The sequence below is a fragment of the Leopardus geoffroyi genome, chromosome D2, assembly GCF_018350155.1.
Source record: "Leopardus geoffroyi isolate Oge1 chromosome D2, O.geoffroyi_Oge1_pat1.0, whole genome shotgun sequence".
NCBI classification, from domain to species: Eukaryota; Metazoa; Chordata; class Mammalia; order Carnivora; family Felidae; genus Leopardus; species Leopardus geoffroyi.
The window spans coordinates 29,784,154-29,806,529 of NC_059334.1; the positions used below are offsets into that span (position 1 = coordinate 29,784,154).

At 38.8% G+C, this 22,376-nt stretch overlaps 1 protein-coding gene across 6 annotated transcripts in view; it reads left to right on the forward strand.

Annotated features, from left to right (window-relative positions):
- MYPN (myopalladin) overlaps nucleotides 1-22,376 on the forward strand; it is a 119,796-nt gene that overhangs the window by 64,669 nt on the left and 32,751 nt on the right. For all 6 annotated transcript variants that reach the window (XM_045437568.1, XM_045437567.1, XM_045437564.1 and 3 more), the window contains 6 exons: nucleotides 3,309-3,423; nucleotides 4,525-4,596; nucleotides 11,812-11,953; nucleotides 14,084-14,107; nucleotides 16,898-17,014; nucleotides 17,500-17,872. In XM_045437568.1, coding sequence (XP_045293524.1) covers nucleotides 3,309-3,423; nucleotides 4,525-4,596; nucleotides 11,812-11,953; nucleotides 14,084-14,107; nucleotides 16,898-17,014; nucleotides 17,500-17,872 — 843 coding nt within the window. The remainder of the gene's footprint in view (nucleotides 1-3,308; nucleotides 3,424-4,524; nucleotides 4,597-11,811; nucleotides 11,954-14,083; nucleotides 14,108-16,897; nucleotides 17,015-17,499; nucleotides 17,873-22,376) is intronic.

The following is a 22,376-nucleotide window of genomic DNA, read 5'->3' on the forward strand; positions in this document are numbered from 1 at the left end:
AAATTCATGTTTTCTGACTAAATAATAGTATTCACAAGGACACAAAACCTGGTTATCCTAAATTATACAAGTGAGTGATCTGAGTAAGTCATAACCTTTTTGCTAAACAATTATACTGAGTACTGAACAAAGTTACATCCATCCATTCTTTACTTTCCCCAACTATCAACTAAGCACCTACTCTACACCAAGGACTTTATTAGACATAATGGGTAATAAGAAAAACCAGATGCTTCCTACCTTTAAGAAGCTCACTGTGTACTAAAGAGAAATGCATGGTAAATATAGCAAGAGATGTGTACCAAGCATATAGACAGTAGGGTAATAAAGTATAATAGACTATGATATAACCATGGGCAGGATTGTTAGGACTTGGCACAAAGGACTATTAATTCATTGGGGATGGAAAGAGAGATCAGGAAAGACTTCACAGAGTTGGTGACCTTGAGCTGAGTCTTAAAATAACAGTTGGTGGACACCCCCAAACAAGGAAGGAAAGAGCATTTTTAGGCAGAGGAAGCTTTGGACAGAAGGCATGGGACCTGAAAACAGATGCAACAGCCATTCCTTGAGATTACTCGAAATGAAGGGTGACATTTAGAAGGCTGGTTACAGTTGTTAACTATGTTTGTAAATTCTGTCCTCCCCTACAGAGGGGAAGTTCCTTAAGGACATTTCTGACCTTAGAAATCATGCCTTATTCTTTGAAATTCTTTGTGTGTGCTTACCTTGGAATAATAATTTGCTTTTAGCTTTTGTGTAGATATGACAATTCATAACCAGATTGAATGATTTCTCTCCTTTAACTGTCTTCCTTTTCATTCTTGTGGTTCAATTCCTCCTTCTTTCTTGACTCTTTGTGCCAGTTACCTCATTACAGTTGCTCCAGCCCTTTTCTTTCTTTTATGGTCTCCAAACTACAACCAGTTATTCTCTAAAAGATAATTCTGATCGTATCACTTTCTTGACTAAAAAAAAATTATTATGGGGGTGCCTGGGTGGCTCAGTCGGTTAAGCGTCTGACTTCGTCTCAGGTCATGATCTCATGGTCCGTGAGTTCGAGCCCCGCGTCGGGCTCTGTGCTGACAGCTCGGAGCCTGGAGCCTGCTTTGGATTCTGTATCTCCCTCTCTCTCTGACCCTCCCCTGTTCATGCTCTGTCTCTCTCTGTCTCAAAAATAAATAAACGTTAAAAAAAAATTATCTATGGGAAAATAAAACCAAGCACAAAATGAACAATATTAAAAAAAATTTAACATGACATACAAAGCCTGATTCAGTAGAGTATCAACCAGGCTTTCCTGCCCCCTCCTCCTCCATTCTGTCACCTCAGGCTATTCATATTGCTCTCATTTCACTCAAACAATGTACAGTTTATTTTCACCCCTTTGTTCAAGCTGTTCACTTTGCTAGGAATGCCCTGTCTCCTCTGCCTAGAAAACTCCTATGTACCCTTCAAGACCCAGTTAAGTTCACTCATAAACTCCTCCTCCATTGCACATTCATCACTTCTTCCTCAAGGCTCTCATAACATGGTATACAAGGCTAATAGGGAAGAATTTTGATATACAAATTTAAATAAGCAAGGAATATCTCATTTGATTATTTTCTTTAAATCTACTTTTAGTAGTTAGGATTTAGCTTACATTTCTGTGTAAGAATAACAGTAACTTCAATACGACAGATATTTATTTCCCATTTACATAAACATATGGATTTGGCTGATAGAATGGCTCCACATTTCACTGGGTTCCAGTTGGTTTCCAACTTCATCTCATTCTGAGGAATAGCCTTATCTTAGTTTCAGATTGGAAGGAGTAAAAGGCATTCCCTGCCCCCTCCCTTTTAAGGTCATCTCTCTTAGATCACATACATCACTATCCCTCATATCCTATAACCAAAGAGTAGTCATGTGGCCACATGTGGCTTAATGAACGTTTGGAAATTCAGTCTTTATTTGGAATAGCCATGTAAAGAAATAAGGAATTCTATTATTGTAGAAGAAGAAAAGATGCCTAGGGGACACTGATAGCCTATGTATCACTACATAATTCTGCTTCTGCGACCCCATCCTTCCTGGCTGGAAAAAAAAGTTCAATCAGTCATTATTGGGCATCTGTTTCTCCCTCCATGGCTGTACAAAGATGATAGATATAGACATAGACACATAGTATTTGACATTAAACACTTTTCTAAGTGCCTTACATGAATTACCTTATTTAACTCTTACAAAAACCCTCTGAAGTAAGAATTATTATTTCCCCCCTTTTTTTTAATTTATTTTAGAGACAGAGAGTGTGTGAGCAGGGGAGGGGCAGAGGGAGTGAGAGAGAGAGAGAGAGAGAGAGAGAGAGAGAGAGAGAGAATCTTAAGCAGGCTCCATATCCAGCCCCAGCATGGAGTCCTACTCAGGGCTCAATCTCATGAACCTGAGATCATGACCTGAGCCAAAACCAAGAGTCAAATGCTTAATCAACTGAGACACCCAGGTGCCCTTTATTTCGCCATTTTAGAGATGAGGCAGAGAGAAGTAACATCTGGACAAAAGGGAAGCCCATATTGTCATTGGTCATCTATCCCTACAGGATATGGGAGGGAGGCCTATGTCCCAGACCTCAAGATCCTTTCAAGTCCAGCATTTTTTTGCTTTCTGACATGCTTGGGTACTGATATCTTTAGTAAGAGTGGGATCCCTTTAACCAGAGGGGTTGCCCTCCCCTCTGGACTCTGGTTCTCCCTCTTCTCAGGCTCTCTGGCAATATCCTCAGACTTCCCCCTTTCCACAGCAAGACTAAAATAATCTGCCCTCCACAGTCTTCTCATGAATACTTCTTGCCCTTCAAATAAGCTCTTTAATTTAATTTATGTAAACTTGAAGAGCTTGTTGACTCAGGCTATTTCTGCTTTCTGCCATGCCAAAATTCCAGAATCAAAGGTTTATAAAGCCTGGCCTCTTACTCGGAATGGAAGGGGGAGAGAAAACACAAAGGACAACAACAACAAAAATCTCAAAAAAATTATCTTCTGCACATGCTCTGTCATAGCACTTGTCTTGAATCTCAGTTAGTTATGAATATACTTGAGTCCCCAGCTAAGAATAACTAACTCAAGGACAGGAGTGGCATTTTATCATCTTCCTGCTTGCATTGTCTATCAAATTATGTAGAAAAGAAGTGTTTTTGTGGAATACTGTTAAACAAAGATTTTTATTATATCTAACTGTAAGAAATGGTGACATTACTAGCTTTTCTGAAAGAATTTTCACAGTGATAGGTCTGTTTTAAAATCTACATTTTAATCATTTCTCAGAATCCAGAAGCCAAAAGAAGTATCATCTACTCCCACTACTTCTGCAACCATTCCTTCAGCAGTACCCCAAGCCCAGCATGTGGTGGCCCAGCCCAGTGTGTCAACCATCCAACAGGTACAAGAGTCCAAGTGAAACACAAGTGCCGTGAACTTATGGGCAGGCACTGTGACCATGCCTATCTTGCAAGGCATGATTGTGTTCTCCTCTGTTGCAATTTCATAATGACTTTGGCAACATGCTTCCATGGTCATGATAATCGCTTTGTACCTCTGATGTAGGATATCAGCACTTGATATTGTTTTGGGAACATATTCTCTAGCTTCATAGGCAAATTTCACAGAAAAAAAAAACTCTTTATAAATTAGTCTGATATTCCAGCTTAATGAAGGGCATTGATTACATATACAAAGAGCTGCCAGCTCTCACAGTGGCCCAGGCAGGACACTATATCATGAAACTCAGTTTCATGGAGCTGCAAATAATTCTACTTTCTAAGATAGAACAAGTATGAAATGATTTTTTAGAAAGCATTAAATGCTCTCATCCTTCAAGTTGATGATAATGATGATGATGTTTATTATAAAAACATTCAAAAGATACAGATATTCAATAAAAACATTCAAAAGATACAGTATATTCAATAAAAACCTTGGTCAAAGTACACCTCCATGCCCCCACTCCTCAGTGGTAACTCTGTCAATAATTTCTAGCATATAGTTCTAGACATTTTCTATGCATGTATATGAATATATATAATATTTTAAAAATATGAAATCATACTAATCTAAACATATTTGTAACATGTTTTTGATATATTTATGTGTAAGTAAACATATTGATCTACAACTTAAAAAAATTAAACAGTTTCTTATTTAACCCATTTAGTAATGCAGACGGGTTACATTTTAGTTCTAATCCAGCTGTGATCTGGGGAGACTGAGATTTTATGGAACTTCCTCAGGGGTTTAGGGCTAATTACATTGTTCTATATGTTGAAGAGGTGGGGATGGGCAGCATATATTTCCAACCACCATGACCTAGAAAGAATACAATCAATTCAATATAAAATTTGAAGTCTGTGATTCATAGATTTAGAAAAAGTCAGTTTTTTGGTTTTACATTAATTGTATACACCAAATTCTGTAGGTTTGTTCTATCATTATCTAGGTAGTAATCATAGTGACGATGAATCTTTTGTTGGTTCCCTTCTAATAGTGTCAGAGCCCTACCAACTATCTACAAGGATTGGATGGAAAACCTATCATTGCAGCTCCTGTGTTTACAAAGGTAATCAAAATGTTACTTCTTTCTGTCATGACTTTAAACATACCCCAGTACCCACACAAAATTGTAGGATCCAAGATTTACTGATGTAGCTCAGGATTTTGGTCTTTTATGAGTACAGGATAGGGTTTAGATTTTTTTTCTAGTTGTTACCATATCATTTGAAGTCCTAGATATCTAATAACAGCTTGCATAATAAGAAGAACGTCTTCCCCATGCACCACATTGATCTCTATGGCCATCCTATTGCTGTTAAATGCAGCCGTCGTCACACATAGGGGTCAGGCGATAAGTTTTTAGCCACCTACTACTCCAAAGGTTTCTCTGGACTTGCAGAAGAATCAAATTGCAGGTACATGTCTCTAGTGTTCAAGGAGTTGGAGAGAAATGCTCTTAGGAGGCTTAACATAAAGAATCACACCAGGACAAAGAGTTTTCTTTTTCTATTCCATGGTATCAACTATTGAGGCGGCATCGAATTCTGATCTTATAGTCTTTGTATCCAGAACTGGAAAATTTACCCAGGCACCTTGATTTCCAAATGAAAACACAAGGAAGGGCCAGAGACATTCAGTAGTTTATCTGTGGTCACAAAACTAGTTAGTGGCAGAATCCAAACTAGAAACAAGTTCTCCTAATTCTCAGTCTATTATTCCTTCCTTTATGTAATATAGACTTTATTGCCAAGACAATAAATTTAAAGGTGAAAATTGAGTCACATTTGATTTTTTTTTTTTGTATTATGAAGGCCACATGGATGAAATCTATGCCTGGATTTATAGTTTATTGTTTGTATGAATGCCAAACTTAGGCCCAAAGAGATTTTGTCCTCTTAGAGGTATGCTTTAGTTTGGAGCAGTCAGGGTTCCTTACCCCGCAAAGTACATTTGCAATATTTATAGACATTGTTGGTTGTCACTGGGAGACTGTGCTGTTGGCATCCAGAGATGCTGCTGAACATCTTACAATGCATAGAATGACAGCCCCCATGGGGTGTCCTGATCAGGTGGGGGTACCTGCTGGGTGGTGAAAGAATTCATCCAAGGCAGAACAAAGAAGATAGAAGTATATTGAATACACCACAAGAGAGCTGCAGGTCAAACAACAAAGGAAGACTGTCTGCAATGAGGCCAAGGTGAGGGGCTTTAGCTCTAGGACAGGGTAAGGGTGTATGGGGACATATGGAATTTTCCCTTTTTTGGTAATTCTTAGGAACTGTGCCTGGTGGTAAGTAGCCCATTGGCCAGTTAGGGGCTATGTCTTAATGGGTCTGTTTGCATTAAGCTTGGTGCTTGCCATGGGCCTTTTTGCCTTGCTCAAGTTTCCATTGCTCATGCCTATTGCCTAAAAGCAGCCTCTACACCACGCGTAGCAAGGAATTATCCAGCCCAAATTATCAGTAGTCCTGAGACTGAGAAATCATGGTTGAGGGCAAAATGGCAAAAATGGCATATTTTCCAATGAGTATTGATCCTAAAGGAAGAGCTAAATGTGCAACTTCCACAGAAACATCAGTTTTAGGAGAGCTCCATCCTATTAACTCATCCAAGATGGTTTCCCAAAATCCAACAGAGTCAAGAGTGAGACATGTTTATCCATATTTATATCAGTTGAGTAGACATTCTTATGTGAAGCAAGATCTCTCTCAATTTTTCAGATTCTTTTCTTGTAATCTGCTTTTGGAATTTTAGCCTTGCTATATTCAAAGATGAGGTAGGAAAGCAATGTGTTTGTGACTTGGAGGATACAACTCTGATGAAAAATTATAAGTGGACGTGTGTGTGTGTGTGTGTGTGTGTGTGTGTGTTTGTGTGTGTGTGATACAGCCAATACAGCTACCTCTAATTGTCTCTTACTTCACTACCAATTCACCCAGCCTTAAAACAGCTTAAGTGCCCCAGAATCAGGACGTTTTAATTTTTGAAGCCCTGTTGTGACATCCTAGAGACAGTGCTGACTCTTCAAAGGCAACTACCCACAGAATAATTTATACCCAGTCTCAGCTGAAGTCTCCTCTCTTCTCGCCACCACTGCCCAGCCAGACACCAGATAGGTGTCCTGGTCTCCTTCCACTCACTTTCAAATCTTCCCAGGTGCTCTGTCTTTCCTTCATCTTATCACCTGGTGCATACCTCTGGTACAACATTTAGCACAATAATAAAGCTGTTTGCTTTTCCGTCTCTCCCAAGCACCTTGAAGACTATCTCTAATATCTAGATAGGAGTCCATAAAGGAAATAAGCTATTTTTATTTTTATTATAGCAAGTCAAATAGGACTTTAACACTTATCCTTTACATTTAATTTTCATGGACTGGTTAAAGCCAACAGGTTTAACTGCTTTTGTGTGGTGACTCTGATGCCTCTTTACAATTAGATTCTCTAATTGGCAGATTCATATTTGCCTTTGACAAATACAAATGGGAAAATGAATTAATCATTAGTTACATCCCGATAAACCCATTATAACTTGAAAATATCAGAGATCAAAAATGCATTTAATATGTCTAACCTACCAAACACCATAGCTTAGCCTAGCCTACATTAAACGTGCTCAGAACACTTACATCAGCCTACAGTTGGGCAAAATCATCTAATCATCTAATACTATAAAAGAAGCTTCTTTTCTAATAAAATGTTGAATATCTCATATAATTTGAATACTGTACTGAAGTTGAAAACCAGAAAGGTTGTATATGGGTATAGAATGGTGTTATGGGTCGTTTCCCCTCACGACTGCATGGCTGACTGGAAGCTGAGCCTCACCGACCCTGTCCAGAATCAGAAGAGAGGATCATACCACATGTTGCTAGGTCAGGAAAAGATCAAAATTCAAAACGTGAAGTATGGTTTCTACTGAATGTGTATCACTTTCACACCACCATAAAGTTGAAAAATCATAAGTCAAAGCATTGTAAGTCAGGGACCATCTGTGTAAGCCGTTTCTTAGATAAATCTCCAAAAATGTTAGGTGCCAAACATGGTGGGAAACCAGTCCTTAGCACAAAGACCCAAATTCTGAATAGGCTTTCTTAGCCCTCAGGATGTGTGCTCTTGCTCCATAAATGGGATCGGGATTGTTCAGACGTAGGGCACAAGGATAGGCTGTGGCTCAGATTCCAGAGAGACTTATCAGCAACAGTGTGCTTGCGTTAGTTTCCACCAGTGAGGGTAGAATTGAGGTCATAGTCATTGCCAGTGTCAGAAAATTTCTGAGTCAGAGCCACTGATGATGGTAATCACATGGCATGCATCATGATAACCGATCATATGCATATATTTGTTTGGGTTATTCCTGCTCTATTTACTTCTTTAGTGACTTCTGGCTTTCCAGCCCCTAGGATTCATTTTCTGTACCACCCAACAAAGCATTTCTTTGCCAGTAATGGCAAGAAGCCACTAAAAAACAAAAATTAGAGAGCGGAGTTTTATTTAACTCTTCATGCCTCCTTTTGTGATAGGGAAGTACTGGTATTAGTTTCTTTTTAAAGAAGGTTAAAATGAAAAGGAGGGTTGCCCAGCAAAACAGTGGTAGAGGAGACTGGGGTCCCCTATGCTAGTTCACTGCTCTACTCCTAGGAGATATCTATATTTTTAAATATTTTATGGAGCTAGACTACCCTCCATCTTCTATACAGTATCAAAACCACTCTATATATGGGGGAGAGAACCGCTCACATTTCTTGAGTGCAAAGGGAGGTAGATGATCAAATTAGAATCTTACTGCTGTGTTGCTCACACTCCAACAGCAGCTGCCCTGGCAGGCTTTCAAGGCTGCAGCAGCCCTGGCTCCAGCTGCTTCAGCAGTAATTTGAAGAGTGCAAGGGGGCAGGGGAAGTGAGAATTTGAAGAAGAGCACTTCATTATATAATAGCAGAAGCAGGAAAACCCTGAAATAACTGAGCCAGTGTCTGGATCCATGTTTCGGAAGATTACATGGGCCACCCCCCCTCCCCAACCCAACAATTCCAGGAACTTTTCTGACTCAACTGTTGCTCTGGGCACCTGTGCCAATCAAGGGGTAAAAGTGTCCTCAGTCAAATCTTTATCCATAAAAACTCCTTTGATCCAAATCCAGCCTAAAGCACTATACACATTCACTTGCAACTTCTCTCTCCCAAGGTGCACAAATATCAACTGGATTAAAAAAGGAATAAAATGACAGTATGAACCTTATCACTAATATCTTTTCACCAATAAGGGAGATGTCCTTTCTTAAGGATGTCCCTGTATTATATTTGTGGGTACAAATCTACTAAGCAGAAACTATGTCCTCTCGACTCACATTTAAAGCACCTGGTACAGTGCTAGGTACAAAGCAGTCACATGGTAATATTTATTCTGTAGTGAATAATTTCTATTTCCGCTAAATAAGCAATTATTGTTTTCATTGCATTGTGGCTTCCGAGTATCTTTAGGAGGAATGGGGGGGGGGGAGGGGGGATCCAGTATCAAATGACTGTGGAAGAAATGCTTCTCGAGGTTCTGATTTGTCAAGTCACCCTACAAAGAATGTCTTCCAAGATGATCAGTATGGTGATGACACACAAGACAGATTTGCACTTTGAATACTGTTTACCTCAGGAGGTTAAAGACCCTTAGTTCTAGTGACTTTAGTCCAAATCCATAATTCCTAGTTAAGACTAACTTAATCTTTGCTAGTTAGGGAATGTCTCATTTGTCTTATTTATCTTCGGTGAAGTCACGATGAATATGATCAGGCCTGTAGACATTTTGCCATTAGTAATAGCCTAAGACTTACTCCTGTGTTAAACATGGCACCATCTGCACGATGTTCAAATGGTGTAACTGGTTTGGACCCTGATATGAATCAGTTCCTTCTCATGATATTTTTGTAGAAAAGCACAGTTTTCATCAATAATAACTATCATCATCCTTCAAACTATGACTTTCAACAACTTCTTCTAAGTGACTTGTAAGATGACCCTTGGCACTTCTCTTACTGAGTATTGATGATGTATCAGCTGGAATGAGGTTCCATCTCATATCACAGACACTTAACAGGCATATTACATACACTGTAGTATCTAGGGTATCTTGGCTGGCCTCTTAAATAGAACACAAGTCTTGACCTTCAATGTCAGGTGAATAATTACAGCCAATTAATGTTGGCCTCAATTGTGAGCAACGTATTTTCTCAAGGCTATCCTTTTGCAAGCAGGGCTTTGGTGTAATCTCTACTGATTGAGAATTGCCTGATGTATCTGAACTGAACTGCAAGCCATGTAAGAACATTCTTCTTACTTTCATTTAAAAAGTATGCCATATTTTGGGTCTCCCGGGTGGCTCAGTCCGTTGAGCTTCCAACTTGGGCTCAGGTCATGATCTCACAGTTTGTGTATTTGAGCCCTGCATCGGGTTCGCTATTGTCAGTGCAGAGCCCGCTTGGGATCCTCTGTTTCCTTCTCTTTCTGCCCCTCCCCCGATCACACTCTCTGTCTCAAAAATAAATAAACATTAAAAAAAAAAAAAAACGGGATGCCATATTTAATTTATTCAGTCCCTTCTGCCACCACCACCTTTTTTTTCTTGGTTTGGTTTTCTAATTTGTTTGTCTCAAGAAATGAAACTCTATTTTATATGAATCCCATGGAGATATCCAACTGCCATTAAAGTTTTCAATAGGCCTCAAAGCTGCCACGTTAGCACAGAATTTGCTCAGATGTCAGGGTCGAGAGCATATCCGCCAGCTTGCCAGGAGCACCCAAGACTCCTTGATGTTCCCTGCTTATTAAGAATATTTCTTTCTTGTCACTAGAAGATATTGTTGAGGGTATACAAAGAATAATGAGGGTTTTTTTTTTAATCAAATAGTTCCTCATTAATTCAGAGACCCCTCTGTGCAAATCTCATCTTGAATAAAGAACAAAACACTAATGTTGATCTACAGCGCCCCCTGGCTTTCAAAATATCAACTTACACACCTTTCAGGTAAAAGTCATCTACTATATATAGCTAAAGTTGTGTGGTTATCCCCACCCCTAGATTCCTTAGACAAATGCCACAAATATGATGGGACCACGTCATGTACAAAATATCATAAATTTTACATAAAATAGCTACAAATAATCACAGAATATTTATAATAGTGAATGACAAAAGCAAAAATAAATAAATAAAACACCAGCTTTCCCCTTCTCTGATGCAGGAGCCAGTATTTCCTTAATACAGACCCCCAAAATGTAATAATAGAAAGCCTTGCAGCATTTGTTACTTATAGAGCTTGTGGAGGAAGTTAATCATAACCTTTCCATGTTTATAATGTTTGGGCTAACATTAGAAACAAAAATATGCCACACACATGCCAAAGAATTTCATAATCAAATGAAGTACCAGCTACACAAATGAATGTGTGACTTTAAGCTCACAAATCACAACTGAAAGACTGGTTATGAATGGAAAATGTGAGTTCCATTCTCCCAGAGAGTCTATTATAGAATATATTGGTATGTTATCATTCAAAGTGGTTTTGTAAACCTTTTTTCATGGATGTGTGGAAAAGCATTTAATAATGCCTTCACAAAATTACAACATATTTTATTATGACATAAGACTCCACTTGTGACTATGATTTTAAAGAGATTGTCATTGTTTATATCCCTCAATAGATCATTGAAACTGTACTGTAAAGAACACATAAGGAAAACAAGATAACAAAATGAAAGACAATTTCCGGGACTACAGTATGTAAACAAGGCAAAGCCAGGCAAATAGAGTCAGTTACTTGAGCTACAGAGATGTCCCACCTCATGAGCAGTGACATTTTTGTGTGGAAAAATACATTACCACCATGCTGACTGCACCTAATAAGATATTCCTGCAGATTTCTTAAATTGTCATTATTTCTGGAAAACAAACTCCACTTGGGCATTTAAGAACAGAGGTATTTTACCAAAAATCAGCATTTTTGCAAACCCTCAAAATGTTTCACTTAGTATTTAATAAAGTTGTCTGGTACAACAACAGAGAGGAAAAGGAAGAGAATAATGAGGGCAAAGCTTCATATGGGCTCAGTTGATTGATTCTATCTTCCAAAATAGACTCAATGAATATCCACAGAATTGGAGCTGCTGGAGATGTAGAAGATTTGGAGAAAAACCAAATGTGAAGGCGACAGTATCTTTTTCTAAAATTCAGCACTGGAACTAGATTCCAAAAATGTATACTCTTTGGTTTTAACAATATTCTTTTCATTATAGATGTTACAAAATTTATCAGCCTCTGAAGGTCAGCTGGTTGTCTTTGAATGCAGAGTCAAAGGAGCTCCATCTCCTAAAGTTGAGTGGTATAGAGAAGGGACCTTAATAGAAGATTCTCCAGATTTTAGAATTTTACAGAAAAGTAAGTTGATACTTTCAAATTATTTTTCAGATAATTTTAATGAATGTATTGTGTTCATTTATTTCTATAACTTCTTAACAATTAATTGAAATATAAGTAAAAGGATAAAAGAAAAATTACTTGTAATCATAATCCTCTGAACTAAACCCAATTAATATTTTGTTGTATATTCCCCCCAAATTTCTCCATGCATATGTTTTTTAAAAATGAAAAAATCATACTTTTTTGTAAATTGATTTTTTACTCAACATTTCATGAACATCTTTTCATGTTAATAAATATACTTTCTTTTAAAAACAACTCAGTACAAAAATAAATAAAATAAATCAGTACAATCAATTTATATTATTTAATCTCCTGTTGAACATTTAGATTGTTCAAAAAATTTTAATTTTATAGACTGCTTAAATGCATGTAACAGAAAATATTTGTGAGTATCTATAGAATGAAGAGAACTAAAATTGCTAGTATAAATTCACCTCTTTTAGGGGCGCCTGGGTGGCGCAGTCGGTTAAGCGTCCGACTTCAGCCAGGTCACGATCTCGCGGTCCGTGAGTTCGAGCCCCGCGTCGGGCTCTGGGCTGATGGCTCAGAGCCTGGAGCCTGTTTCCGATTCTGTGTCTCCCTCTCTCTCTGCCCCTCCCCCGTTCATGCTCTGTCTCTCTCTGTCCCAAAAATAAATAAACGTTGAAAAAAAAAATTTAAATTCACCTCTTTTGGGCTTTCAATGTATATTGCCAAAATGCCATGCCAAAAGGTTGAACTAAATTGAGGATAATCACATAATAGATCGGCCAGTCTGGGACACCTTGAAAGTGAAAGAAGGCACCTGGCTTAGTCAGTGGAGCATGCAACTCTTAATCTCAGGGTTGTGAGTTCGAGCCCCACACTGGGTGTAGAAATAACTTAAAAATAAGATCTTTAATTAAAAAAAAAAAGTGAAAGATACTGCTCTTAGTTACACAGAGATTCCAGGAATAAAACAGGCCTATCCCAAATGTACTGGGACATGTGTTGTCCAAGCCGTATTTATTCTATACAACCAGCACTATATGGGAATGCCATCTGTCTCATGCCTTCACTAACAATGGATATTAAACATTTTTTTGATATTCACTAATTTTATAGGCCCAAAATGGGAACAATTGTTTTAATCTATACTTCACTAATTAGATGTGGAGTGGAACTTTTTCTCATGTTTATTGGGTCTTTATATTTCTTTATTTTTAAATTACCTGTTATATCCTTTGCTTATTTTCATATTGAAGTTCTGTTCTTTTTTATAGTAAGAATTATTTATATATTCAAGTGGTTAGTTCTTCTTTTTCTTATCATGTAGTGCTTTCACCTTGACCCATTTCGGTCACAAAATACACTGAAATTTATTTGCTTTTCTGTTAATTTGTTTCTGCCTATCACTGATGTATGAATCAAACTGCTGTCAGGTTTAACAGCAGTAGCAACAACGATAATATAATCTGAATACCATTTAAACTGAGAAAAAAAAAACTTGAATAGTTGTATCAGTGTAGAAGGTCATAACTAAGTTTAACAACTGTTACTGAATACCTGTAATTAAACACCATGGTATTCAGTACCATGCTGGCACTTTCAGGAATGTCAAAGAATTCTAAGACAAAGACCCTGCCCTCTTGTTATTTATCCTGAGGCTCTTAATATTAGAAACCTTAGAGCAGGAGGTACAGTCTATGTTTCATTAGGATGTGAGAACCCAAAGCCAAGAATGAGCTCTCAGTCTTCACAAATTTGAAACTTGTGTTTCAGATGAGGCTGAATGGGTACCAATAAAAGCAAGTCATTCCTAAAACCCTAACTCAGTAACTTCTCCTCACCTATGGCTTTATGTGTCCCAAGTGAAAACCAGGTGTGTCCCAAAATACAGCAACATCATGTTGTTAGCAGCTCTCTTGTGGCCCTGCTGTGACAGCTGCCCTGGCCCTGTGGAGGTCATTGGTGCTTAGGTCATTGTACTTTCACATTTACAAATTAACCTTATCAGATCACTCATGAATATACAAAAAACTGAAGTTCTATAGGAAGCTTCTGATGAAAATATAGACTCTTAGTAAAATAAATGCTTAGAATCTTTTCATTTTTCTTTTCTTTTAGAACCGCGATCCATGGCAGAACCAGGTAAATATCATTTTAATTTGTTAGCGTATGATCTGTGGTTTTACATACATATAAATATATACACATAAATCAGTGATTTTATATATATTATATAAATAATAAAACATTGGTTACACCGGTGTCAAGAAAAAAATGAAAAATAAGGTTTTAGAAAAAAGATTCCAACCAACTCTAGCTATTACTGAAGGAGAAGGAAAGGAGGGGAGCATATGCAAATTTGAAGTTTATATCCAATACTGAATATGAATGCAGTTAGTTCTTGGTTATTGAGGGATGTTTCTTGGGAATATTTTCCCTCTTTGGCTACTACACATGACCTCCCGAAACTGGGCAGAGCAATTTCCATGACGCTAGATCAATTCCAACTTCACAGCTTATGTGGCTCAAAACTCACCCACCAGATTTTGAAATTTGCAGAAGCAACCTATTCATGATGTTATTAGATTTGGTTGGGAAGATACCAAAATGACATGGGAGTAACAGTAGGTGAAGTTTTACTTCTAGAAAATACAAGTTACTCACAAACCACGGCAGAAATATCTGAAAGTCTTCTCTGTAATTACCCTGGAAAATTAGATTGTATTTGTACCCCTGGGTAAGAATGATGGTTTGGGATTTTATTATTATAGTTCTCTCTTGTGAAAAATGAATGAAAGGTATTCCAGAAGTAGACATTGAACATCCATGTTGCACAGCCCTACAGTAGGTCCTTGGGGATACATAGCAAAGACCAGAGCAGCCTTACTGTTGCATTGCTTATACTGAAGTGGTATTTTTCCCCTTGAAAATATGCCACGTTTTTAGGACACCTGGTTGGCTCAGTTGGTTAAGTGTCTGACTCTTGATTTCAGCTCAGGTCATGATCTCAGAGTTCATGAGATGGAGCCCCAAGCTGGACTCTGTGCTGGGCATGGAGCCTGTTTAAGATTCTCTCTTTTCCTTTCTCTCTGACCGTTGCACACATCCCCAATCTCTCTCTCAGATAGATAGATAGATAGATAGATAGATAGATAGATAGATAGATAAAAGAAAATATTTCAGGTTTTGACACTTTCATTCAGAGTGGAGCAGACTTTTCCACTAGGCAATCTCATACACAAAATCATTTCAGAGTCACCCCAAAAGGGTCCCTTCCCAAAACAAGTCCCGCCTTTCCCAGATCCATGGTCTAAATTTCATAGCCAGAGACCTCTTGTCCATCTTATATATGCAAATACCCTTTGGACACAAAATACTTTGTTTTATCAGGCACATACAGTGTAGTGTGAATAAATTTATCAGACCATTTTCTGAAAGTGATCCCTGAAAGCTGAGAGTATAAATGTTTGGGAAGGGGAACAGAGAGAAGAAAGCATAGGCCGAGGACTCAGAAAAAGGACAGAGAGACACCAAAACTAAACTTTGCCTCTCCATCATTTAGGATTCTTGAGCAGCGATGAAGAAGACCTAACTAAAAGTGGCTTAAGCATTAAGAAAAATGTATTTTCTCACATAGCAAGGTGCCCTGAGAAATGGCAGTCTTGAGATTGGATTATTTAGCATCTCTAAGGCCATCATGGCCCATTTCCCATTCCACTAGCTTCAGGTTTAGCCTTGTTTTACTCATCTACCCAAGACAGCTGCCACAGTTTTTGGGTATTGCATGCAGATGACCCACTGCACAGGCAAAAATAGGGAACAATGCTCTCTTTTGTTCTCTTTAAAGAGCAGGAAAACTTTCCTATAAACTCACCAAGAGATTTTCTTCCTGTTTTATTGACTGTAATTGTGTGGTGCATGATATCACTTAGCAAGGATAGAGTTAATATGACTGGCTTAGCATGACCAATCATGATTCACCACCTGAGACTGGCAGAGGCCAAGTTGCCCTGAAGCACGTGACCACTTCAAAGAGGGTGGACAAAGCCAGAATTCTATTAGTCAGGAGGAAGATGAAGAGCTATGGAGCAGGTACTCAACACTGTCTGCTGTGACCTCCTGTCCCTCCTAATACAACCATGCTTTTGTTAGTTTTGTTTTCAGTGTCAGGTCTACTAAGTGGTAATTGATGGTTTATGCTACCATCTTATACCTCTCTTCATTAGCTGTCAAGGATTATCTAACCATAATAATTTTAGGCTATAATCACATGGTTCATTGTGGGAATCACTTTTGTAGTTATTCAAAGGGGGTCCATGCTGTATATTAAAGTAATCCATAAGAATTGCCATAGCATTGCAAAGGGAAAAAATGCATTTTTCTCTTCTTTCACCCAGAATTTCAAACTACTTCATCAGCTAATTACTATTAGCTCCGCAAAATATTTCTTGTCTAAAGTTGTGGTCTTCATTTAAAATTACCTCAGTGCAAAATTCCCCACAGACATAATGAGAGTCCTAGATTTAAAAATGTTTTATTAATTGTTTTACTTCACACAAATCTCCTTCTGCTTTAACTCCTAACTTGTTCTTGTAATTTTTAAGTTTATTGTTTCTCAGTTCTATTTTTGCCATCTGGACTGATGACAAAAAATAGAAAATAACCTGAGAATTGATAACATATTAAGATATCGTATTATCATAAAATCCTCTTGCCAATAGTCTATGTGAAGTTTTTTGTTCTACATCCTTTGGTTCACTTTAGCCTGCTCATCAGTCAATTCAATCAAGTAATTGGACTAATTATTTTCAAACAATTAATAGAATCTACTTCTTACATTGATTTCTGTAGAATGATCACTTGCTATCAGTAAATTTTGTAATTCCATGTCTATAATTGAGTGAGTAACCATTCTGTTTTACTGGCATTTAGAGGAGATTTGTACTTTGGTCATTGCTGAGGTGTTTGCAGAAGACTCTGGGTGCTTCACCTGTACCGCGAGCAACAAATATGGCACAGTGTCAAGCATCGCACAACTCGACGTAAGAGGTAAGGGCTCTTGAAATGCCAGAACAATTTAGACCATGACTTTGAATATGAGTAGGGAGTGTTTGCATTATCCTTCTTTACTGGTTTTCTCATGAAGCTAGCTTGGTTCTCCTAAAAGAAATTTGAATTATCAAGGAAAATGTTCTTAAACAATTTCCAATTTTTTCAATTTCTTATTGCACTTATGACCACCACCACCATCCATTATCCTACTGTTATCTATTGTGTTCCCTAAGAAAACATCTCTTTGGTCTTATATAAACTTTGAATATTCTTTCCAAAATGGTACTTAGATTTTTAGTTTAGTTTTTTCCTGTATCTGCACCATTTTTTAATGCCCCAGATTATGGTCATTGTTTTTGACAAGCATTCTCCCATTAGCATACTCATCTGGTTTGGACACATGCCCCCAGCTCACAGTTATAATCTTATCTCAGTCTTATTGAGTGAGGCTAACAGCTCAGGTCCTGTTGTTGTCCTTTCAGGAAATGAAGACCTCAGAAATAATGGGTCTCTTCACCCAGCCAACTCCACCACCAACCTGGCTGTTATTGAGCAACAGCCATCCCCACCCAACCCAGAGCCTCCTTCTGTGGAACAACCCCCTAAACCCAAACTTGAAGGGGTTCTAGTAAACCATAATGAGCCCCGGTCCAGCTCGAGGATTGGGCTCCGTGTGCACTTCAACCTGCCTGAAGATGACAAAGGAAGTGAAGCATCTTCTGAGGGTGGCGTGGTGACCACCAACCAGACAAGGCCTGATTCTTTCCCAGAGAGATTCAATGGACAGGCAGCAAAAATCCCTGAGCCTTCTTCGCCTGTCAAAGAACCCCCTCCAGTTCTGGCCAAACCCAAACTGTAAGTAAGAAGTAGAATGGATGACCCAGGGTGCCTGTGAGCTTCTCTGAATGTGCCCTTAAAAATAATGGTGCTGAAAAAGGGAATTATGAAATGAGAAAATACACTTTATTTTTGTTAATGTTTATTTATTTCTGAGAGAGAGAAAAACAGAACACAAGCAGGGAAGGGGCAGAGAGAGAGAGGGAGACACAGAATCTGAAGCAGGCTCCAGGCTCTGGGCTGTCAGCACAGAGACCAATGGGGCTCTAACCCACCAGCCGTGAGATCATGACCTGAGCTGAAGACAGCTTAACAGACTGAGCCACCCAGACACCCTGAGAAAATACACTTTAAATGCTTTGCAAACCATAAATCCTTACATCAATGTTAGTGTACTATCACTACCATCCTTACTGTCAAATATTCTACCTTTGAGAAATGTTACACCTAATGTTACCCCTAAACTAGCTGATAAAGATGTTTGTCTAATGTTAGAGGGCTCCAGCTGAAGGACTTCTACACTCTTTTTATAAACCCTTTCTTGTATCTAATATTCCTTATGGTCTGTAACTTTATTCTTACCTTTCCCATTTCTGCTTCAACTAAAGCGTTTGTAGTCACTATGGAAAACATATTTAGTACTTGTTCTTTGCTATGGCTGGATATGCTGTAGTGACCACAGTAGGTTTTGTATAAATATAATGGGGATGAAAGAATGGAGGAGTCATGATCTTCAGACTCCCATTGGGGACTGATACGCTGTCGCCCTAACCCCCGAGAGAGCCTCCAGTGGAGCCATGCTGCAATGTTTAATGCTTATCCATTATAAAGCAAACACAGAACATGATACTACTCCTATGTTCTGTTTGATCCACACGTCAAAATTATAATTATATTTATAATTACATAATCCTTTAAATGTCAACATTAAAACTTATACTAACAGTGCTTCCCTCATGAGTTTCTCTGTGCAAAACACAAGATGTTCATTGGAAGCAGGTCATGTTTAGTTTTATATTCTTCTCACTACCACATAAGGCAAAATTCTGAGCATGAAATTAAATGTTATGAAACATGCCTCTTGGAAAATCACATCCAAAAATGTCTCTGTCCCCTGAAAGTTCTACTGGTCACAGGAAATAGGAATCCACTGAAACAAAAAGAGGGAATGGGTTATTGTAGAGAAATAGGCAAGAATGGGAAACAAAAGGCAGCCTGGAGAATCCCTGCCTAGAGAAGGATAACCCAAGCCTCTGTCCACCACTCACTCTCTGTCTTGAGCACCTCCTTGCTTCTTTGCATATCCTCTCCAATCCTCTCTTTGGAGACTCATCAATTCATACCTGGCCCATCATGGCATGTCCCATTCTACACTTTATGTCAAGTTCTACTGCTAATTAAATTGTTCATAGCAGTTCAATTGCAAATACCAGCTGATCCAGCCTAATCAGGTGCAAAGGATTTATGTTTGGAGAAAAGAAGAGTCAAATGGATGGAATCAGAACTGTGAAGGGCAGCAGGGTGGGGAGTGGGGGAATTTTTCAGAAAAGGGAGTTTTGGGAACAGGTAACCCAAAACAATTTCCTTGGGGATTGCCTTTTTTGTAGGATCTCCTCTTACCCAGAGACTGTTCAGGGGCTATTAGGTATGTCAGTTAGGACTAGGTGTAGGTTCATGTTGCAGAAACCCCAAACAAATGGTGGGTTACATACATGAGGGTTTTTCTCTTAATTTTTTTTTAATTTTTTAAAATGTTTTATTTATTTTTGACAGAAAGAGAGACAGAGCATGAGCGGGGGAGGGGCAGAGAGAGAGGGAGACACAGAATCTGAAGCAGGCTCCAGGCTCCAAGCTGTCAGCACAGAGCCTGACGTGGGGCTCCAACTCACAGACTGCGAGATCATAACCTGAGCTGAAGTCAGACGCTCAACTGACTGAGCCACCCAGGCACCCCGAGGGTTTTTCTCTTAAATAAAGGAATTAGATGAACAGTCTAGGGCTGTTACAGTGGTTCCATAGTCATTGATAACCCAGTCTCCTGTCTTCTGCTCTGCCACCTTCAGCACTGGCTTCTTCTCCAGGTCCCTTCATGGTCCAGGGTGGCTGATAGTGTAGTCATCACATCTGATTTCAAGCTGCAAGAAGGGCAAATGGGTGAAGTCCTGATATCAAACTTCTTTCAAGGAACCTTCTTAGGTCTTATCCAAAATCTTGTGCTTGCATCTCATTGGCCAGAACTCAGTCACATGGTGTACTAGCTGAAAAAGAGACTAGGAAGTGTAGTCCTTGGCTGCATATATTACCTCCTTGAATAAAATCAAGCTCTTTTTCAAAGGGAAGAATTAAGTAGTCAGTCAGCAGTATCTGCCACATGAGACTTTCAATAAATATAATAATTCTTTCTACTAAGTTATGTAGTAACACCCTCTATAAATCAAGTCCTGAGTGCTATATAATTCTTTTTTTTTTTTTTTTCAACGTTTATTTATTTTTGGGACAGAGAGAGACAGAGCATGAACGGGGGAGGGGCAGAGAGAGAGGGAGACACAGAATCGGAAACAGGCTCCAGGCTCTGAGCCATCAGCCCAGAGCCTGACACGGGGCTCGAACTCACAGACCGCGAGATCATGACCTGGCTGAAGTCGGACGCTTAACCGACTGCGCCACCCAGGCGCCCCTATAATTCTTTAATCTTTTTTGCCTTCCTCAAGTTTTCTCTTAATTGTGTGTGAGGCTTGTATTCGTAGAGGTATGAATATATATGTTCATGTGCACATGCACACACACACAAGTCCTCTCTATATCTATGTGTCTACAATATTTTCTTACTGGTTTTGACTTCTTTGGTTTTAATCTTTTAGGTTTTGCAATAAAATGTATCGACTCTCTGAATAATCTTGAGGATACAATTTTCTGTTTGTTCCTTCAATTTGCCATCATACAGGAAATAGACATAATTCCTACAGGTATTAAAACTGGAAAATAAAGAGAAACTGTCATTTTTAAACACTGTATCTTCAAAGCCTAAATAACTCAGACTTTGAAATTTTCAACTTGAATTCAAGCTGTCTAGAGCAGTGATTCTTCATGCTGGCTACACTCTAGATAAAATATGGAGCTTTTAAAAAACATTTATGCCTTCCATCCCGACTAAATCAGAATACCTCCACAGACTGTTTTAATGTTCAGCCAGTTTGGAAACTACTGACCCAAAGTTGGAGAGTCTGAGCTACAACCCTTTATCATTCCACCCCACCCCATACACACATCCCACCACACTCAGGAAACAACGATAATTAACATTTAAAGTGAGTAAAATGTCAGACAAATATCAGAATATACTGGAAAAGCCTATGTTTGGAAGACAAGTGTTTTTTTATTTTTTTTTAACGTTTATTTATTTTTGAGACAGAGAGAGACAGAGCATGAACAGGGGAGGGGCAGAGAGAGAGGGAGACACAAAATCTGAAACAGGCTCCAGGCTCTGAGCTGTCAGCACAGAGCCTGACGTGGGGCTCGAACTCACGGACCATGAGATCATGACCTGAGCTGAAGTCGGATGCTTAACCGACCAAGCCACCCAGGCACCCCGACAAGTGTTTTTTTAAAGCAGTGGTTCTCAGCCCCGGTTGCATATAAGAACCACCTAAAGCCTTGCTATTCACAGCACTGGCATCACCTGGGAGCTTGATAGAAATGCAGACTCTTAGGTCCCTCTCCAGCCTTGAATCAGAAGCTGGGTGTGGGCAAGGAGGGCAGAATCTGTGTTTCAACAAGCCCTCCAGAGGCTTCTGAGGCTCACTAAAGTTTAAGAACAACTGACCTACATTTAAAAAGATAATAATAACTAGGCCTGGATCTTTTCCCCGGTCAATTGACCCTCTGAGCAATGGTGTCTAAATCATTGAGGTTTGTTTGTCTCTTGGTGATTCTCTTGGTGATTCTCCCAGCTTGGTTGCCACTGGTAAAAACACAGCTAAAAGCCAATTGCAGAGACATATTTACTCAGAATTAGTTATCCTAATCAGTGATGTGCTGGCAAATGTTTTAACAACGGATGGAGACGGGAAAGCCCTGATTTCTAGCGTTTGCCAATTCTCTCCCACCATGTTCTATTTCAGGCTGCTAAAGCAAGGTCATTGAACTGGGAATTGGAATGAGATGTGCACAATCTGTTCTCCAGAACAATCGAGAGCCAGCTCCGTCCAGCACACACTGCCTGAAATTTTTGTTGCCAAAATTGCTTTCAAAAGTACTTGATACAGTATCCGAAGTTTTTTGTTGTTGTTGTTGTTGTTGTTTAGTCATTAAGCCTTTTTATCTGAGCAGTTCAAAACCCCTAAGAAATTCTTTTGTATCCCAGAAACCACAATACGAAGCATTCTTACAAATCTGAAACTCTAATCTTCATTCTTACGAATCTTGAAATTGATACATATAGTTCAGAAACTAAAGAATAGCCATCATTTATTGGTTACTTCTATGTTTTAGGTGCTTTATCAATTCTCACAACAATGTTGAG